General features: G+C 41.1%; 1 protein-coding gene across 1 annotated transcript; it reads right to left on the minus strand.

Moving 5' to 3' along the window:
* Window positions 1-12,423: 12,423 nt before the first annotated feature.
* Window positions 12,424-18,215, minus strand: LOC310867539 (disks large-associated protein 5-like; the record flags this gene model as incomplete). Its single annotated transcript, XM_083777653.1, has 14 exons — window positions 12,424-12,489; window positions 13,494-13,742; window positions 13,886-13,987; window positions 14,495-14,655; window positions 15,252-15,340; window positions 15,464-15,598; window positions 15,737-15,930; window positions 16,142-16,191; window positions 16,290-16,352; window positions 16,921-16,974; window positions 17,193-17,355; window positions 17,454-17,510; window positions 17,688-17,857; window positions 17,978-18,215. The coding sequence occupies 14 exons, from the start codon at window positions 18,213-18,215 to the stop codon at window positions 12,424-12,426; spliced, it is 1,791 nt and encodes a 596-aa protein (XP_083633779.1).
* Window positions 18,216-20,112: the final 1,897 nt, after the last annotated feature.

Raw genomic sequence — 20,112 nt, forward strand, 5'->3', positions numbered from 1 at the left:
AGTCTTTCAAGCTCAAATTCCGCGAGAAAGCGCGTTCTCGCACGGACCACGGTGCCGACATCGTCCTCACCTGGCCGACAGCCCTCATGGGCGACAGCCCCCGTCACCAAACACCCCCCCGCAGTGTCTCCCTCAACGATTCCCTGTACTCCGCAGGCTGTCTGGGGTCCCTCTCTGCCCCCTGCCTTCAGCTGGAGGTCAGGGGGTCGACAGTAGCGCTCTAGCAGGACTTTATCCTTCTCATGTGCTTCATCTTCATCGTCATCATCATCTCCTCACAGCACTGTTCATCCTGTAAACCCCACCCTGTGAATCAGAGCCCCCCATCCCAACCCCACATCACTGGTATGTAACAGATCTGAAAACTACCCTCTATACTGTCAGAATTGTCATGTCAACAGTTTGGTTCATGTTTGAACTTCGTCTTTAGATTGTGAATACACTACCCTCTCTTCCTCCGGCGCTGCTAGTGCCCCCTTTCGCCCCCATGTATTAGGCTGAGCTGACTGTGTATAGACTGAGCATTGGGGGCCGGTATTGAGCATGTGTGAAGGAAAAAAAGAAGGGATTGCGAGGTTTCAGATGGATTCCCATTTACAGTATACACACTGGTGTCTGGCTTCACGTTGTTGGATCCTCTGTCGTCGTCGTCCACCCCAAGATACCCTTAACAACTACAGATCTCACTTCATCCATGAAACTGACCACCGCTTCCATTAATTATACATGGGACACCTTCCTGGACTCACCTGTGGCTTCCGTATACAGAGTCAAATGTGTAGTGTTCCTTTTATTTGTGACCGTAAAAAAAGCAGGCTGTCGTGTGTTTTTTCCCCAACAATCGCTGACTCGGCATATTCATACTCCCTGTTCATCTCAGCTAGCTCCTCACTTTCCATTTGCAGAGCCACACATCTCTCTGTCTCTCCTGTCCGTCATAACAGCAGGCACCTACAGTATACAAGCTGACAAACACACAGACTAGACTACTAGTAGGCTGTTTGAACTGTTTAGGCTATTTAACTCTTTACTCTCTGTGTTTGTGATCATGTGTTTGAGTGAATAATACTGTAACAATGAACTTTGGTGTTTTGTTTTTGTTCTGATCTGATCTTACTCTTTATTTTTATCTTGTGCTCGATGACCTCTTGTTTCCGTTTTTTTCCCTTGTCAGTTTTGTTTTGGTTTCAAGAAAAATGTTTTGTTTCTTTATTTATTATATGTTTCGTCATGTATTGCGTTAATACGGTGGACGGTCCTTTTGCCAATAGCACTCGAGAAACTCGTAAACATGCACAGGTTTGTAGAAACCGAGGCACACAGTCATTTAGAGGAAACAGGAAGTTCAGAGGGCAGAAGGATGTGTAGAAAAGGATGTGAGGTCAACAGAGGTCGAAGAGAAAAGTGACATTTGAGGAATATTGTATTCTAGGGCAGAATAATAGCATTCAAACTAAGGGGTACAGAGGATATTAGAGGAAGCCAACTCAAGTATTGATGGTTTTATTGGGAATGCTGTCCAGAGGGACATGTGGAAGATGTCCCCACAGTTGAAGGAACTACTGTGTGCCTTGTCCCGCTTCCCCAAACACTGCAGTACACAAGCATGATGGATGCTCACGGTGTTGAGCCGTTCTCCAAAGGAGACACAGACGGACGGATAGAATGTCATAGACATAAGTTGACAAAACGAGAAATGGTAGAAGAAGCTGCCTGGCATCGCTGTAGTGAAGATGTACCACCTGTCTGTCCCGGTAGTCATGAATAGGGTAATGTGGACCCATTTGGGGTGTTTTCTTTTCTGTTTTGTTTTTTTAAGGGTTATGGTAGTAATGTTTTTGGCAGTTGGCAAAACATAAGGTTTGACTGGATGAAAAAGGATTTATAAATACGTATTAATACATTTTCTTGTCAAGGTATTGGCAGTGGAACAGTCGATGTGGCTTATCTTCTACTCTTGTAGCAATGTATTGAAGTATTGCCTCCAATTGCCTTTATAGTGCATGGCTATAGATAACATAATATGCCCTTTGTGCATTACGACTTGCAGTGTTGTGGTTTAGTACTGTATCTCTGTCCTCTGGGCAATCCTAGATATAGTAGCTTTCCTTATTACAAAGTCAAATAACGATTGAATGATGACAGGCAGAAATAATTATTTTGTATTTGTTGGTATAGCAGTTCTACATGTTGAACTCTTGAACAGACAATGTAGGATTTTGCATTGCTGCAATCCATGTGCAGATCTTCTACAGCAGGAAATTGGAGGCGACATTTGCATTGAAGCACGATAATGCAGCAATAATGGATTGTCAATCTGTTATCCTCCATCATATAGAGATTTATTGAATACATCCTGTTCCTGCATCAGGTTTATTTGAATCCACACATTTCCCAGCCCTGAAGTGCAAAACACAGATATACAGTACCATGGAACTGCAAAACGCTAATTAAATTGACATCTTTTGTAGAGACTTGACACAAGATAGGGAGAGGGGGCATGAATACAAATCAATAGCACCTTAATGCTTGATTATCAAAGAACATCCACTGTGATGGAGCAGTGTAATTTGATTTAAAAGAAATAAGAGCTTATACTAGTAAATACCACTTTTTTATTTTCTTCCCAATGAACAAAATTCTATCCCTTTACATTTGAGGAATAACTTATCAAGCCAATCGAGAAGGATGTGCGTGTTTTGACAGAAATTGGCAATAACGTTTACTGAGCGATAGAGTGGATTTCTACAAAAAAAAAAGTTTTAAATATGGATGTAGGAATGCTTTTTTAAGTCCAGTCCAGGGCAAGATATTTGAAAACAGCTGACGCCGTGGATAGCTTTCTCGCCTAGTTAAGATTTTCCTTGTGCCTGTTTGCAGCCATGCTATCTTCAGCTTTTATCCCAGGGTTTTTGTTCTTGTCGTTCTGTTCTTTAGCACTCTATTGAGATTGCACACAGATGTATATAGATATGTTACCGTTTATGCACTCTGTATCGCCACAGGAACAAATAATTAACTTTCTCATACCAAGTGTTGCTGGCCAAAAATGTCAGTTTTCTTTAAATTGGTTATTTTCACAGAGCGACATAAATTAGGCTTAAGTTTGTTAAGAAGAGTAACTTTATGTTCATCTACCTTTGAATGAGTTAATTATAGGAAGTGTTTTATCATTCTGACTATTACAATTATTAATATCATACTATTATTATTATTATTGGGCAAGTCCAACTTTTTATAAGAAAGGGGTCGTTAAAGTGAAAGAATGTCTTTTGAGAAATAATGTACTAAAGATGCAACACTTTTGTATATGTATTTATCGTTGTGTTTCAGTTGCTACTTGGGGTTTATGCTGAAAGTGTTCTATTCCCTGGGTGGTTGATAAAATCAGGGCCTTTTAGTGCAGCAACGTTGTCCGTCTACACAGCCTGTTGCACAGATGTGCCCTGAAGTTCCACTCTGGAGGGGGAGTGTGTGCACAGCAAGGTTTTGCTCCAACACACAAGGCTGAAAATCCCACATAACAGGCTTTTTTAGCAATGGCGCAGATTTTAAATTTTAGCTGGCATGGAAATGTTGAAATTGATTTTGGAGAAAGTCTTCTGGTGTGCATTTACACATAGAAACAACACCCAGGTAAATATTTTAAATAATACCAGGAAACCCCAGTCTTAAGAACTGAATATATTTTGAATTGCTGGAAATGTATCTTGATATTAACATGCAGGATACAGTGACCTCTGTGGGTTGGTAGGGAAATACAACAAAGAAGGATGCGGCTGAATATGATCTGTATGAGTCACATTGGACATGATGACACAGTGGACCAGGGAATTCCTCGTTAAAGCAGGGTTTGGGGGTTAAGGGTAATTTACGGGTTTTTACTTTGGGAGTATTGTTGCCCATACTGTTTTGGGGCATCAATACACATTGACCCTTGCAGTCCTACACAATGACACAGAAATACACTTGCATAATACCTGCCCTAGAGTGTCACAGACATACCCTAACCCCTAACACAAACCTTGTTGAAGTTTAAGAAGACTAACTGTAGCTCTGTAGTCAGGTTTGGCTTGTGTAATAAAGGCTCCTAAGTAATCTATGCTAGGAGTATAGAGCTGCATCTACCACTAGTGCACACATACACATACCCAAACATGCAAGCATACTAATAGTTACAACACTTACTGTACCTAAAGAGCATGCTGAAACACTGGGGTGTGTTTGCTAAATGCTAGACATACATAATTTGCAGAATTTCCTTATCGTTTTATTTTTGTTTTGTTTTTCATTAATTTCAAACTTTATTTTTGGGGTTTGAAAGAAGTGTTTATTGTGATTACTTGTTAATTAGTGATGTGATTATTAAATATGAAATAAAATGCATAAAACTGTTAAACATTAGACTTGTGTCTTGATTGATGAAACATTTCATGTCATTTATCTATTCAGTATGAACTGATAAGAGTTGCACTATCAAATAATTAAATTCTAGTAGGCCTACATTTAATAGGAACTTAAAAGTGTGTTACAGTAAAGCCTTTCTTGTCTGGTAAAATAAAAACCTTGATTCAATCTGGTCTCTATGCCAAACTTCTAATAAATATGCATCGCCACTGGTAGTGCTAGACGGTTTGCAAAACAAAAGCACAGTTTAATACAAATACAATGTTAAAAGGATTGAGTTTAATACAAATACAATGGATTGAACCCAAGAAAGTGTTATACCGGTAGGTTGTTTCCATTGGGGTCCTGAGTATTGTATGACAGACAAATATACAATACTTTGTAGAAAACAAATGAGTGCTGATCAAAATGAAAAAATATGTACAGTAAACCTTTTGAGTGGGCATTTATGGTGATAGGCTTGGATTTTTTTACAGGGGCAAGTTCTGGAATTGCAGCCACCTGTAAGTGCTCTATTAGAGGTAGGGCATTATTTTGGGTTAACCTGACTTGTGAAACAAGTGTGAAGCAAGCTTCTTCCATCTGGCTGAGTCAGGTTAATAGACTATAATTATAAAAATAGACTATTAATAAAAATCTATAATCCGGTCTCCACCACATACATTAATTTGTGTTGGTGACGGTCACTGACGGGCGAGGCAGTTGCTTCTCTATCTCTCTAACACTGCATTGTTTTTGGATTCCTTCTATTGATCATGAACCATGGTCATTTCTGTGTACAGTACACACTGTACACTTGTATCTGCTCACTCATTTCAAAGATTGAATTGCCTGTGAATTATGTAGGGCACATTATGGAATAAGGCCTGCCCTCAACTTGGACTAAAGGTCCTTACACACCAGGAGCGCTTATTGTGATTTATTTGCATTAATGAACTGCTGTTTGCGTAATGGGTACATCCTAGATGCCTAGGTGACCCCGGGTCAACTAAGTATATTGCCTACGTGGTTCAGTTCTTTATTATAGTGCAGCTGAACCAAATATTTTCACCTTTGTGAAAACATTCAAATGTCAAACTCAATGTCATGGGTTCACGTCACAAGTTGTGCTATCTGCAAGGTGATATTTGGCCCGCGGACAACTGGAGATAGTGTTACCTCAACCAAGACCTTGACAGTTATCAACAGAAACCCCTTTTAACTCTGGGTAGTGCTAACTTACACCTTCAACCTTGGATTCTTCTACAGAACATATCGGTCCCTCCCTGCCAAGTGTTCTAACTTCTGAGTGTCAGCTGTCTTGTGTTATTTATTACTGCAGGGATAATTCTGTGACGTACTTGAACAAAGTGAACTTATTTGACTCACCCGCCATCCTGTGTGTTGTTAGCTGATAGAACCCATTATAACCCCGAATACCAAACGACTCGCTTGCCCCTTTACCAACTCAACCCGTGAAATGTTTTAATGTAGTTAACAGTTAATTTAGTATTTCCCTCCCTCTCTGAAATCTGAAATTATCTTGTATACAGATTTAATGAATTGCATTTTTAATTAATTCCATTTTTATAGTGCTTTTCCAAGTGCTCAAAGTGCTTTACTTACAATGGTTCATTCATTCATACATTGGGAGGTGAAGCGGCGAACAGTCGACGCCAGTGTCCTCACTTCCCACATTCACACACCAATGGTGGCAAGCTTACACCGACCGACTCATTGGAGGCAATGTAGGGTTCAGTGTCTTGCCCAAGGACACTTCGACATGTAGACAGGAGGAGCCGGGATTTGAACAGCCGACCCAGGGATCATTGATCTGCTCTATCTCCTGAGCCACAGCCGCTCGATTTGTTTGATTGTATAGTAGTCGATCTCTATACTATGACGGTGACGAAATTAACTTCTAGCAGTTAATTTAATTTTAGGCCATTACTTTGTAGATTTTGATTATTACAAAACACTTCAGCCCTAAAATACATTTCGGCCATTTGAAAATACCTGATCTATTTGTATACATTTGAAAACCTGAAAATGGGACGTTATGCATAATGAGTACTTTAATTTTTGGTACTTTAGTTTATGCCAACACTTTTGTACTTTTGATAAAAAGAGAGAGAAAGAGAAAAGAGAAGAAAGGAGACTTTTGTACTTTTACTAATTTTAATTCCGTACTTTTACTTGTTACAGAGTATTTTCTACATTGCAGTATTAATACTTTTAACTTAAGCAAAACAATTGAGTACTTATTTTTCCACCCCTGAATGAAACTAGACATCTATGCATTTTCCTCCTCGTCTTCCCTGCGTCGTTGTGGTCTGATCTTCATAGCAATAGAACTCAGACTTGACTGTCTCCATGCACTCCATCCAACACCAAACCCACGCCTGTCATCAGCCAACAGATAAATCCCATTAGGATTTGAATGATGACAATCGTTGTACCAGAAACCTCCCAGAAGATCTTCAGCACAATTATGGCCATACGCGCTATCCTGGTCTCGGTCTGGGGTGGAGAATTTCTGTCCATCGTGATAGTTTAGTGAGTCACCTGTGGAAAGAGTTAAAAGGACAAGGTATCATAACAATAATCACATCATCATCATCACCACCACCACACACTCATCATAGCCCATTGTCACCAAAGATGCAATAGCAACTTTTAATATACTGCACATACAGTACATACATGTTTATTATGACACTCATTAATTTACCAAATAATGCGGATTTGAGCTACTACTGGGTGATCCTCCACATTGAAATTCTGACTGTTAATTTTACAGTCAGGTTGTACTTGTAATATTGTCAAATTAACACTTAATTGAACTGTGTGATGAATGCAGTTACACTTACAGTGATGATCTCACTTATCTTACTTGTCAAACATACCTGCTCCTCCATTTTGGAAACGATCAACGTGCAGCATGTATCCATAGGCCTCCGAGTCGACTTCAAACGAGGCATAGTGGGCAAATGCTTCGTTCCCATGAATCGCACTAAAGTCCTCCATGTCCACTCTCAACTCGGTTCTAATGGAAGTCAGGTGGTAGAGGTTCTCCAGCCCTACAGTAGTAAGACATTACAAGGACATGTGTTGCAATGTTACAAGAATTGCTGTCACAAATTCGTTGTTAGAGGGTTGTGTGTCTATCAACCATTTATATTACAGCTCTGCACCTGTTATATAGGTATGGATAGAAGATGATTATTCAACATAGTGTAGCTTCTCACCTAGCCAGTATTCTCCATCAGCATTGCCAAAACCTTTCTTGTAATCGTCCCAGGTTCTGTAAAATGACACTGTGCCATCCATCCGTCTTTGGAAAACCTTAGCAGTAAAACAGAGAGTGTGACAAAGCAAAAGAGAATAGAGATATGATAGTATGAAGTAATATGCAGCTCTGCTTATCCAATAACATTGACTTAATATTAATATTGAGTCTATATTTTTATTTATTTAAGTATTTATTTATTTATTTATTCTATAGTGTATATATGTTATATATGCTATACTTAGTTGTATTGGTGCCACCCATGGATATGACATTTCACACACTTTCAATGCATTCAGTAAACATTTTCTGCATAACGTAAGATGGCATGAGAGTGAAATATACTGTACAACCAAATCTAGATCCAGATTGGAGCTGGGATACAGTGTGGTCTAATGTTGTCCTGTCTTCTAGGAATCCTGATCATCAACAAATTCATCTAAATTTTGTTCATAGAACATCGTCCCAGGTAGATTGTGTGCTATGCGGATTTGGGATTGTTTGTTTTTGTGTTCCTTGCTTTTGCTGTTATGTGTTGTTTTATATGTGTTTTGTTTTCTTTAAGTCATTCATGTTGTTAACGTGTATTATTGTGAGTTTTGTCTTAAAATAAAAAACATTTAACAAAAAATATATATACTGTACAACCATCCTGCAGAACATTGAAATATTCTTACCGTCCATCCCCCGCCGTCAGTGTCCATGTCACAGTACACGTCTACAGCAGTATAGCCATCAACGGGATAGATAGTGTAGACACCACTGGGACCTGCATTAGATAGATATGTCTGGATTTCCTGACAGTCTTTAGCCCGGAAACTCACAACCGCCGGAGCCAGGAGACACAGGACCAACGCCACTTGATATAATGGCTAGGATTAAAAAAGAAATGAAAAACAGAATTAATTTTTTGCTGGTCTACTGACAATATTTTAGAACTTAAAAACCTAAAAAATAAAGTTTACAATTAGAGGTTCAACAGAAAGGTTATTTTCTAGCTGGCAACCATTCATTACCTACTTTGAGAATCTGAGGGTACTTCAACCATTCATTACCTACTTTGAGAATCTGAGGGTACTTCAACCATTCATTACCTACTTTGAGAATCTGAGGGTACTTCAACCATTCATTACCTACTTTGAGAATCTGAGGGTACTTCCGACAGACTAATTGAACCAATACTGTGTGTTTTTTGCTTCCTCATGACAATAAAACTGTGTATAGAGGGTGCTGTATGACAATGTTCCGATTCAACACAATATTTTCCAACATAACTTGTAACTCTTTTGAACTATAATAATCCAACTCATAATTGTATTTAGTTTGTTTTATTTTATTTTGTTTTATTTTTTGTTATTTATATTGTTTTTGTTATCTGTGCTTAAATTATTATTTTTGTTTCCTACTGTTCATATTGTCAAATATACATGGTTGTTTTTGTATGTCTGTACTCAATTGTTATTGTTATTTTTTATATTGTTTAATGATGACGATAACTGTGGGGGGAGGGATGGGGTGAGGGGAAAAAATATATATATTTTAGAACTTATTTCTAACAATTATGCCATAACAATGCAAGAGGCCTACATAAATACAATTAAGCTAACAGGACCAGTTGCATAGACTAAAATTGTTCTTAACATTGAAATAAACTAATCGCTTAAACCCTATTACTAAGTTGACATAAGTCAAGTGCTCTACTATCTTTGCTGAAAAAAAAATTCTACGAGCACACAACGCATGGCAAACAAATTTGTAGATCGGCTATTTTTGCTGAATGTTCAACCCAGAATAGGAACGCTAGACTTCAAGGGGTTAATTAACATGCAATATGTAGGCCTAGAGTAGGCCTCCAAGTTTGTATGTACCGTGGATATGAAATTCGTCCCCAATAAAAACAATATAGTTAGTATAGTTAATAAAAAGTCTGCATAAAGAAATATAAAATGTCTAGTCAATCATACATATCCCTCTTCCCTTAGGCTTAGGTCAGTGCAATTTCTCTTACCATCATGGTGACTGGAGGAGGACAGAAAGACTGGATGGTCCACTTGGTGAGGTTTCTTTTATACGGTATGTAGCCTAGTGGTTATCGCATACACAGTGTCCAAAGATATTGAATGTTCCTGGAACTTGGTGGAAAAATCATGTCCAATGCTGGGAAGACGTGGGAACTTTGCACCTGTGCAACAGGTGCTGCAATCTGCACTCATGCTCAGCCCTGCTAAGCCTCCTTCGCTCCCCACAACGAATAATATAAAAAATAAAATAAAAAGGATTTCAACTGGAAAACAGTTATTGGTGTACTGTAGTGCATTGTGATTGTTAGCCAGATACTCCTCTCCATTGTTTTATTTTGCTCAATCAATTTTGCTTTTACTGCATGTGTCTGATTGCTGCTTTCCTGCATATCATGCATTGGTTCTTGCTGGAAAAGGATGGTGGTGTTCACTGTGAATGTAACGGGTCCAGTTAAAATGGACTGATCTCAACGTAAAGTCTCAAGATTCTCTCTCTCTCTCCTTCATCCGTTCTGCTTATCTTGCATGCTCCGCATTCAAAAGAAAGTTGTCAAAGACAAGGAGAAATAGGTTAAAACCTTCGGTGCCCAAGGAAGCAGCACACATCAAACTGTAAGAAAGGCGTCTGAAGCCAAAACAAGAGAGGTCATTGTTGACTTCAGAAAGAACCAGCGCAGCCACTCACCACTCCTTATAGAGGACACTGCAGTGGATGTAGTGAGCAGCACTAAGTTCCTGGGGGTACAGATCACAGACAATCTATCACGTCCTCTCTTGTGAAGAGAGCCCAGAAACGGCTGTTCTTTCTGCGCCGGATGAGAAGAGCCCAACTCCCCGCTCCCATCCTCACTACGTTCTACAGGGGAACTATAGAGAGCATCCTGACAAACTGCATCTCTGTCTGGTCTGGAAGCTGCAAAGAAGCAGACTGGAAAACATTACAGAGAGTAGTGAGGACAGCGGAGAAAATCATCGGGACATCACTGCCTTCCATCAAGGACACAGCGCACAACCGCTGTCTGTCTAGGGCCAACAACATCAGAAATGAGTGACCCCACCCACCCACACCAGGGACTGTTCACTCTGTTGCCTTCTGGCAGAAGGTATCGTATCGAAGCATTGGGAGTAAAACAGCAAGATTCTCCAAGAGCGTTTTCCCCCAAGCCATCAGACTTTTGAACACGTGCAATATCCCCTAACCTTTCCCCCTATATGCTGCTATAAGGACTCCTGTTGTGCAATATCTTGTCTCCAAATGAACTAATGGTGCTTTTAATTTATTTGTTTTTAAGTGGATTTTAGATTGTAATAGTATTTTAGCTCTTTTAACTAGCATACTAAAAGCCAGTGAAACGACATTTCGTTCTCTTATGCATTTTATGTATCTGCTGAATGACAATAAAGCTATCTATCTAGGCAATCAAATACACACAGACACAAAGCTGGACATAGGGAGGCTAGCGGCCCTCAAAAATAACTTAAATAAGTGACATGGTTGTGTTAACAAAGTATGAGCTAGGCTTTTAAACATTCCCTGCAAGTCATGCCAATGTAAAAGGTTGTCTATAATTATATCCAGAACCTACAGAAAGGGCTGCGGAGCAAGTAAGAGTTGGAGGTCCACTGACTCATGGTGATGAAATGGATCAATGGATCCAGAGGACACATCAGTTCTTCAGCCAGATCTTATTCCCTGCATACGACTACAGCAGACTGCTGAGCAGGGAGGTGGAGGAAGGGAGGTTACACCAGGAGGCCCAGAAACGCATCAGCCTGGCCAAGGTCTTAGAACAGACCAGGTAGTCTGGTTCAAACTAGATGTGTAGAATGCCTGACCTTGATTAGTGCTAGTTTGACCACTTCAGCAAATCTAAGGGGAAGAATTGCCATGTCATTTCAAGTGATCTCTCCATTCCAGGCTGAAAGAGTGGGAGGAAGAGGAGAGGCGGCGGGGGAAAGAGTTAGAGGAGACGGCAGCAGAGAAAGTTGATGGACAAGAGTTTGAAGTCAATGTATCCTCAGTGCTGGCACCGGACCCAAAATGAAATCTTTGAACACTTCATCCAGAAAGGTTGCGAACCACTGTTCCAACACCACCTACCATTGATAGCTGATGTACTAAGTTCCTCTATCCAGCCATGCCAACAAAAGATTTACCAATATACCCTGATACAGATATGCAACAATTATTGGAAGCAATATGTATGCCCAACAGCATTTGTTGTCAACATTTCCCATACTGTTGCTTAGCTTTTGTCTAAGCATATTACTTTCTGTACCCTTATCACATGCAATAAAGCAACAAAAAAAATCTCAACTGAAGAGTTGTTTCAAGTCCTATGCAGTGATCATGCATTTAGGACAGGCCAGGAATCCCCTTTTGGGGTATACCTGTATAGCATAGAGTTTTTCAGAAAATGTCAGGATGAGTAAGGATTTAGAATTGGCCAGATCAGATGGGTTAATGCATGTTATCAGGTTATCAGTGTGAGTCAAGTGAACAAGATATTTAAGTAAAAGATCCATTACAAACTAGATTTATACGAAGATTTATTTTGAACTTGAACATCAAATAAAAAATAGATTTTGAATATGAAGCTAAAACATTGAGCGCTAAGAAATAAATAAAAGCTGCAGATAAGAAAAACACATCATGCAACATATACACATAAGCTCAGGTTTAAAAAAAAAAAAGAAGAATCTCCATTAGTTGTAAAGGCCATCAGGTCACTTGGGCAGACACTTCTGGTTCAGGTTGGGGGTGAACAGGAGGTCTGATTCAGCATTTTGGGCCTGAGAAACAAAGCAGAAAGACTGTCAAAATGGTCTCCACTGAATAGGCCTGAAGCCAACCTAGAATATGAAATAAGAGGCATGACAATATAGTTTAAAGTATAGATGTTGTACACCAAAGTAGTGCTTAAGTGGCTACTAGTTTTTGCAACAAAGAAAAGCGTGTACCTCAAAGGCAGCCTGTGGTGGCAATAGCTGGTCCAAATCTAAGTGAGAAACAGTGACAACAGTGATTGACAGCCACATTCAGTGAATATGCAATTACATGTGCTTGATTAAGATTTCACACCATCACTTTAACCCATTTAGGACTGAAAGCCTGACAATTTTTTGGAGAAACTTACAAAAACGAGTGAATTAAATTCTGCCTTAGCATCCGTCCCAATGTGTTAATGGTGTAAAAACCTTACCTGTGGGAGGCATAGTGGCATCCTCCTGCGTTTGCTCATCCCCACGCAGAGCGATAGGACTCTCCATTTCTACATCCACAGGTAGCGCTGACAGGCTGCATCTATCTGATGGCTGCAAGTATCTCGCCATATCCAAGCCAGGACCATCCTTTAATCACAAGAGATTTGGTTACTGAATGACAACAAGCATGTGCTTCAGAGTGATGAATAATTTAATTGCATTTAGAGTAACTAAGATTAGGGTTAACAGGTGAAGACACAAATCTAAATATATAGCACAACTGAGAACTGGCTGGTCCATCTTAGCTGTCATGGAGTAGTTCATTTTTTTTTTTTTTTAAGATATTTTTTTTGCGGCTTACGCCTTTTATTGATTTTTTTAAGGGACAGATAGTAGGCTGACAGGAAACGGGAGAGAGATGGGGGGATGACATGCGGTAAAGGCCGTGTCGGGTTCGGGAGTCGAACCCGCGGCACACCGCGACTGGATCACCAGTCCGGTGCCCAGACCGTTACGCTACGGCCTGGGCCGAGTAGTTCATTTTGTAGACAATGTAGCGCTAGCATTTAGAAATGGACACATAAGATGTTCACCTCAACAACTGAGCTGTCTGGAGTGTAATTTTCATGGGCCGGGACCACGGCTGTGTCTGTGGCCTGGGTAGCTGTTGGGGCTTCAGACACCTCGATGCTGGCGTCGTCTTCTGTGCCAGCAGCCTCGGCAGCCTTCTCCACCTCTGCAGCCTGCTGCTTGGCCTTCATTGCTGCCTTAACAGCAGCCAGGCGTGACTTGGCCTCGGCATTCGTGCCTACGCCCTTCGGAGCAGCAGCGGGAGGTGGTTTCTGAGGAAAGCACAAATTGGCTCAGAGGATTAACAAGCAGCTGAAGACAATTATGTAACAGATACCCTCACAGGCTTTAAATATCTCACGTCATGCCAAGCAAAAGGGACACAAAAGCAAATGTTGGCTAGTTCGATATTTACCTTGACAATCTTCCTCCGACGCGGTGCAGGTTTATTTTCTTCCACCCAGCATCTTGCTTCAGCCTCCTTGAGCGCATCAAACTTCCGAACTACATCTTCAACCTGAAAAAAGGAAATAATTGTATTAAAATGCTTAATGTGTTGCAGTACATAGTAGCATTTTACTATGCCCAGAGATTCATGTTAGGTTAGAGCAGCGTTAACTTTCTTTTCGTATAGTCTTGTCAGTTGTATATTTTCTTGTCTGTTCTTCCTTCAATAAAAATTAAGTGAAAAGAAAGAAAAAAAAACGACATTAAATGTTCCCAGGCAAGGAAGCAACCAGGTGCTCAGGAGGTGTGCAGGTATACAAAATGTAAAAAACATTGCTCCTGAGATCAATCGGGATAACACAGAACAAAGCGGAGATCCGGGCACAAACACTTCAGCACTTCCTGATGAAGACCGTATAGGTCGAAACATGTCGGTTGAATAAAGTTTTTCTTTAAGTGTGCCCAGATCTCCGCTTTGTTCATTAAATGTTCCCAGTTCAGTTTGTTATCAATCCATCATAAACTAAACAAAGCGGGTCAAAACAAACTGGGATGAATCATGAACATGAGCCCCTACCTGGGGATACACCATATCCCAGAAACCCTCCAGGTCATTGCAGATGGTGGGCTTTTCCCCTCGTCCAAGCTCACAGTCATCAATAAGCCCCAGAAACTGGCCAAAACGCTCCTTCATGAGCAACCTGGCCTGGCCCACTGCTGTGCGCATACGATCCCTCACTAAACACAAACATGTACAAGAGGGAAGAGTTACAACTCAGAATAATCTTAAGTCTGGAAGAAACCCTGCATCTCCACATTTACATTTTTGAGGCGAGATAGTCCCTCCTATATACAGGTTTGTTTGTTTTTAGTTCAATGTTGACAATGGAGAAATAAATTGGGTTTTTTGTCCAACACAAACATTAAATCCCATTAACAATAAAGAGAATTTTATGTTTTGACAGTTTGTTTTACATCATATCACCTAATCATAGCATCATAGAGAATGATGATAAGAGCACCCCTCACTTCACATGGGTGTGATTTTTATAAATCAATGCCCTAATTCCTACTACAGCGTCGCAAAAACGTGTGAGCTTGTAGCTCTACTAGTTGTGGAAAAGTCTACATGTATAAGTTTGAAATATATTAAACCAATGTATTAATATAAGTATTAAGCCCTTGTGCCACTGAAACACAGGTCCTTTATACCCCAATTTTAATTGAAGTATCGTTTGGACATTCAAGGTTTCCTTCTGACAGCAACGACAGGCTTGATTAATATTGACAGTCACAATGTGTCCCTCTGGTTCCTGTTGAGCAGGTAGACTCACTCTCTTCAGGGATGGAGTCATCGTCCACTTTCACCTCCCAGGGCTGACTGAGGCTGGTCAGCCTGGCCGTTTCAGTGATGACCTGTGACCTGATACAGAGACCAGAAAACGATTAAACTGTGAACACAATACTAAGTCAGACTTGTGATTCCATGTATACTAGTACATAACTTCATGTCAAGTTTGACGATCGTTCTGCCTAATTTTCTTACTTGAAGTATGGCACGTCATGTTGGGGCTCCTGGGGGCTGGTCGGAGCCTGAGGTGAGCGGAGCGGGGATTTAGGAGGAGACGGTCCACTCGTCTCAGGCTCCAATGGGGGAACAGGTGGGAAGTTCAAAATTGAGCTGGCAGGGGGAAAGCAGAGTTAAAAGTAGAATTCCAATCCATGGTTTGGGAACTGACTTTTCCCGCATAGCAAGGTCCACGAACCAGTCATGTGACAAGATAAAATTCAAGATTCTTGAGTCAAGGAAGGCACAAACCTGGGTCTGAGGAAGGTGTCCACAGAGCGTGGAGTAAGCGGCTCAAAGTTGAATGTGGAGAGGCCAGCGGGGGTCTCAAACACAAACCCTTTAGGGGCGAAGGAGGAGGTACCCTCAGTGGCAGGCCTGGGAGCAAGGGTATCAGATTCCGCCACCAACTCCACTTCCTCCTCACGGAGAGTTGATTCTGCACCCTGCTTCCGAGGTTAATAAAACAGAACCACTTTACTCCCCACATTCAATATTTAGTTCAGACCCAAGGAGCTCCAGAGCACAATTAGTCACCGTTAACATACAGCATGAATCTAAAAGAACACAATAGACAAATATTTACATATGTATTCAGCTCAGTGTGAAGCATGGAGACATAGGACCATTACACTCATTCTATAATTAAAATCTCACCACAGCTGCAGTCTCGTCAACCACTGCTGACACAGTCTTGACATCCACAGCTGAATTAGAACACAGAAATCAGGTATCAAGTACAGCAGGCAAATAAACAAAGTAAACAAGCAAAAGACTAAAGTCATAGTTAGGATATTGTGCATACCTTTGTTCTTGCCTCTGCCAGTAGAGGTTGCTACAGGCTTAGCATTGCCCCTTGTTGTCCTACCTAAAAAACACATTTTAAAAATGCATTAATTGACAAATACCCACATGTTCTATGCTAAGGGTTAAAGTGCAAATAACATACATTTTAAAACAGTTTAGTATCATATTGTCTATGTCCCTCAAAGTTATTACTAATGGTTTGAGCTTCAATCACCACTCTGATATAACCAGTACCACAATGTCCTGAGGTGGTGGGAGTGCCGATATGCAGATTTAATATTTGAGTCATTATAATACTGATGCTAGATAAAACCAGGCTTGTTGCCATTCCAGCTTGGAAAATCAACAATGGTGGACATTGTAAACAAAGTGGAGATGCGAATTTGGGACTGAAGAGGAATTATACAAAGTAGGGCGACATTGATTACATCACAATGACAAAATCAGCTGTTCCTGAGATCAATTTCCATTAAAGCACCAATATGATATGGTTATTTGTGGGGATAGAAACACATAGGGAGACCCAAAAACACAAAAGAAATTGGAAAAGTTGAATTTTATGTTATAGGTCTTTTAAGGCAAAAGGTTTAACTGAAACACCAGATGAGAATAGCAGAAAATGTGTGTACCTCCAGCAGGCCTGTCCACATTTGAGATAGTTGCTGCACAAGCCACTGGCCCTGCTAAAAATAAAAACACCACAAGATTTGGATGATATCGTAGCGTAGAATCTCAATGCTGAATACATTGAATTATTCAATAACCCAATAATGAGGAATTACAGTAAGAACTTTGTACAGCAATTTGTTATAGCACAGGCCCATTTGTTTGAATGCATCATTATAAAGCAAGATAATTTCAGTCCCAAACATGGTTTCTGTCTCAGACTGCAATTAGTTACCTCTAGGGACAGCATTGCCCCTGGTAGCAGCTGGTTGGACTTTGGCTCTGGCAGATTGTACAGCTGGTTGGACAACTTTGGCGCTGGTTGTAGCTTGGGCTCGCTGTGGCTGGACAAGAGCTGTGCGGCTCCTGGTCATTCTTCCTACTACAGGCTTGTTTGGCTATGGGACAATATGGAGACAAGCATAAGTAGAAGTCATTCAATGCTCATGCAAATTGACGTGACAGAGCTGGGTGGGGTTATGGAGTTACAAGTCACCTGCTGGTCCAGCTTTGTTAAACGTGTGCTGCGGGTCTGTGTCACTTTCACAGCTGCCTGGTAGGAAGGAGGGACAATAACTAATTACCATAACAGTGCAACTTCTGTTAGCATTTTCAGCATAAAACAAATAAGTGTGGTGCATGCATTGAAAACAAGTATAGCTTTATATACATGATCATAGCGTGACAAAATCAGTAGTGCCACTTTATCTGGCTTTGAATGCCCGCTCACCTCACAGGGTTTGGCAACCGGAAGCTGTAGGGAGAATGAGTCTGTGGGGCGATATAAGCCCACCTTAAAGACCCCCTTACGTTCCTTCTCCCTCTTCTCCTTCTCCTTTATTAAGCTCTTAGTCTCCTTCCATCTTTTAAGCATCTCCAGTCGTTGTGTGGCAGCCAAGTCTGTGCAGAAAATAAATTGTTACAACCAAATTTCCTGTTTTGACGGCAATATAATCTTGAATGTGAACAAAATGGGTAGGGTTTTAAGTTGCATGCATTTATAGTACAATCAAGCCTTACCTTTATCAGACTGTCCAACCGGTGGCGCCGTCTCCTTAACATTGGAGATGTTGACTGCCATGGAGGCTTCCGGTGTCGAGTCCAGCTCAGGGACCTGGTCAAGCTGCCTGCGGCTGTTGACGGCACGCTCCCGGTTCTCCTTTTGAGATTGTGATCTCCTCCGGGACATCTTCACCCTGAGCATAGGCACACTGACATCTCGCTCCCGCAGGTGAGAAAATTTACCAGGTGCCTCCATATTGTCTGGATTCCTGGTACAGTCAGGTTAACAGGTGAGAAGTTAGGTAAAGATACAAATTTATATTTTAAAAACATTGTGCAAATATTCATTTCAGATTTAAGTTGTGCTTGTTACAGTTCAAATGTTAAGCTGGTGAGACCTCATGGTGAACTTATTTTTAACAAACTTGGTGACATTACGAAAAATAGTGGTAGTTTGTTCCAGATTGTTGGAACGGGTTTCAGTTCTTGGTTCAGTTGGTTGCATAACACGTCTTTACAGCTTACCTTTAAAGAGTGGAAATTAATCTTAGATTGTTGCTGCTAAACTTCTCTCGTTTCTTCCACGCAGCCGGCGTTCTCAAACAAGTTACAACAATCAACAAAGATGGCGGGTTATGTTTGAAGCAGTCTACAGAGGCTTTTATTGGCTATGTGCTGATAGGCTGCAGCTGGGTGTGTGTGTGTGTGTGTGTGTGTGTGTGTGTGTGTGCGTGTGTGCGTGCGTGCGTGCTCTTGCGAGAGCTGTCACAGCTGTGTACAATTGATTGATTGATTGAAATATTTATTAACAGTTTGTAGAATTTACAGTACATTTTAAGCACAAACTCAATACAAAGACTGTCAACTGTGAGTGGACGACCCAATTAAGCATTACACTTGTTTACAACAGGGTCCACATTGTTCAATTCATCAAAACATTTAAAGACATACAAACATTTAGAGACATACAAATAGACATTTCTATGTAGCTAAATTCATCATATGGGAAGCAAAAAAGGGAAAAGATACAATATACAGTGAGGGAAAATGGGGGGGATTCAGATTTTACAGAGGCCAGTTTCGAATTGCAGCCATCCGTAGGTGCCCTTTGAGAGCGGTTTTGAAGGAGTCAAGGGATTCACATGTCTTAATGACTGTTGGTAGGGCGTTCCACATTTTGGTGGCATAGGAGCGAAAAGTATTTAGTCCCTTGTTTGTGCCGAATCTGGGTTGTACATGGTTTGTTGCACTCCCTCTGGTGTTGTGGGTGTGGACTTCGTTTACAAGTATTTAGACAGGTACATGGGTATCTTGGTGGTGTATCGAATCTTGTGGACCAGACCCATTGCAAGATGCTGTACTCTGTCGACGACCCTAAGCCATCCCAGCCTGTCAAAGTGGGCAGGGGTGAGGTGGGTTCGGGGGGTGAGGCCAAGTAGGAGCCTGACCAGTTTGTTTTGGGAGGTCTGGAGCCTTGTTTTAAGGGCCTTTGAGGTGCTGTGGTACCAAGAGGTGGATGCATAGTCAAAGAAACCTTGTACGAGGGCTCCTGTTAAGGTCTTCAAGGTGTTTTTGCTGACCAGTGAGGAGATCCTGTAAAGGAATCTTGTTCTTTGATTGACTTTTTTGATTACGTTGGTGGCCATCTTATCACCGGAAAGATTGGCCTCCAGGATGGAACCTAGGTAGGTAATTTGATCTTTTCGTGTGATAATATTGTCACCCACTCTAACCAAGAAGCCATCTGCCTTGCTGAGATTACTATTTGATCCGAAGAGGATGGATTCAGTTTTTCCCAGGTGTAAGGATAGTTTGTTATCAGCGAGCCAGGTGCAGATTCTACCGAGTTCAGAGCTGAGGGTCTTTTCAACCTGCAGTTTGTTCCTGTCCGAGACCAGCAGTGCTGAGTCATCTGCGAACAGGAACAAGTTGCAGTCACAAGCTGAAGTCATGTCGTTAACATATATTAGGAACAGTAAAGGCCCTAGTATGCTTCCTTGTGGGACGCCACAGCTCACTGGGAGGGGAGGGGACAGTGTTCCGTTCACCTCCACCATCTGTTCTCTCCCCTCCAGGTAGGATTGCATCCAGCTCACTGATGTGCTATCAAAACCAATAGCTTTAAGCTTGTTAACCAGTATGGAGTGGTTCAC

This window comes from Protomyctophum parallelum (genome assembly GCF_964188405.1).
Source record: "Protomyctophum parallelum genome assembly, chromosome: 12".
Lineage (NCBI taxonomy): Eukaryota > Metazoa > Chordata > Actinopteri > Myctophiformes > Myctophidae > Protomyctophum > Protomyctophum parallelum.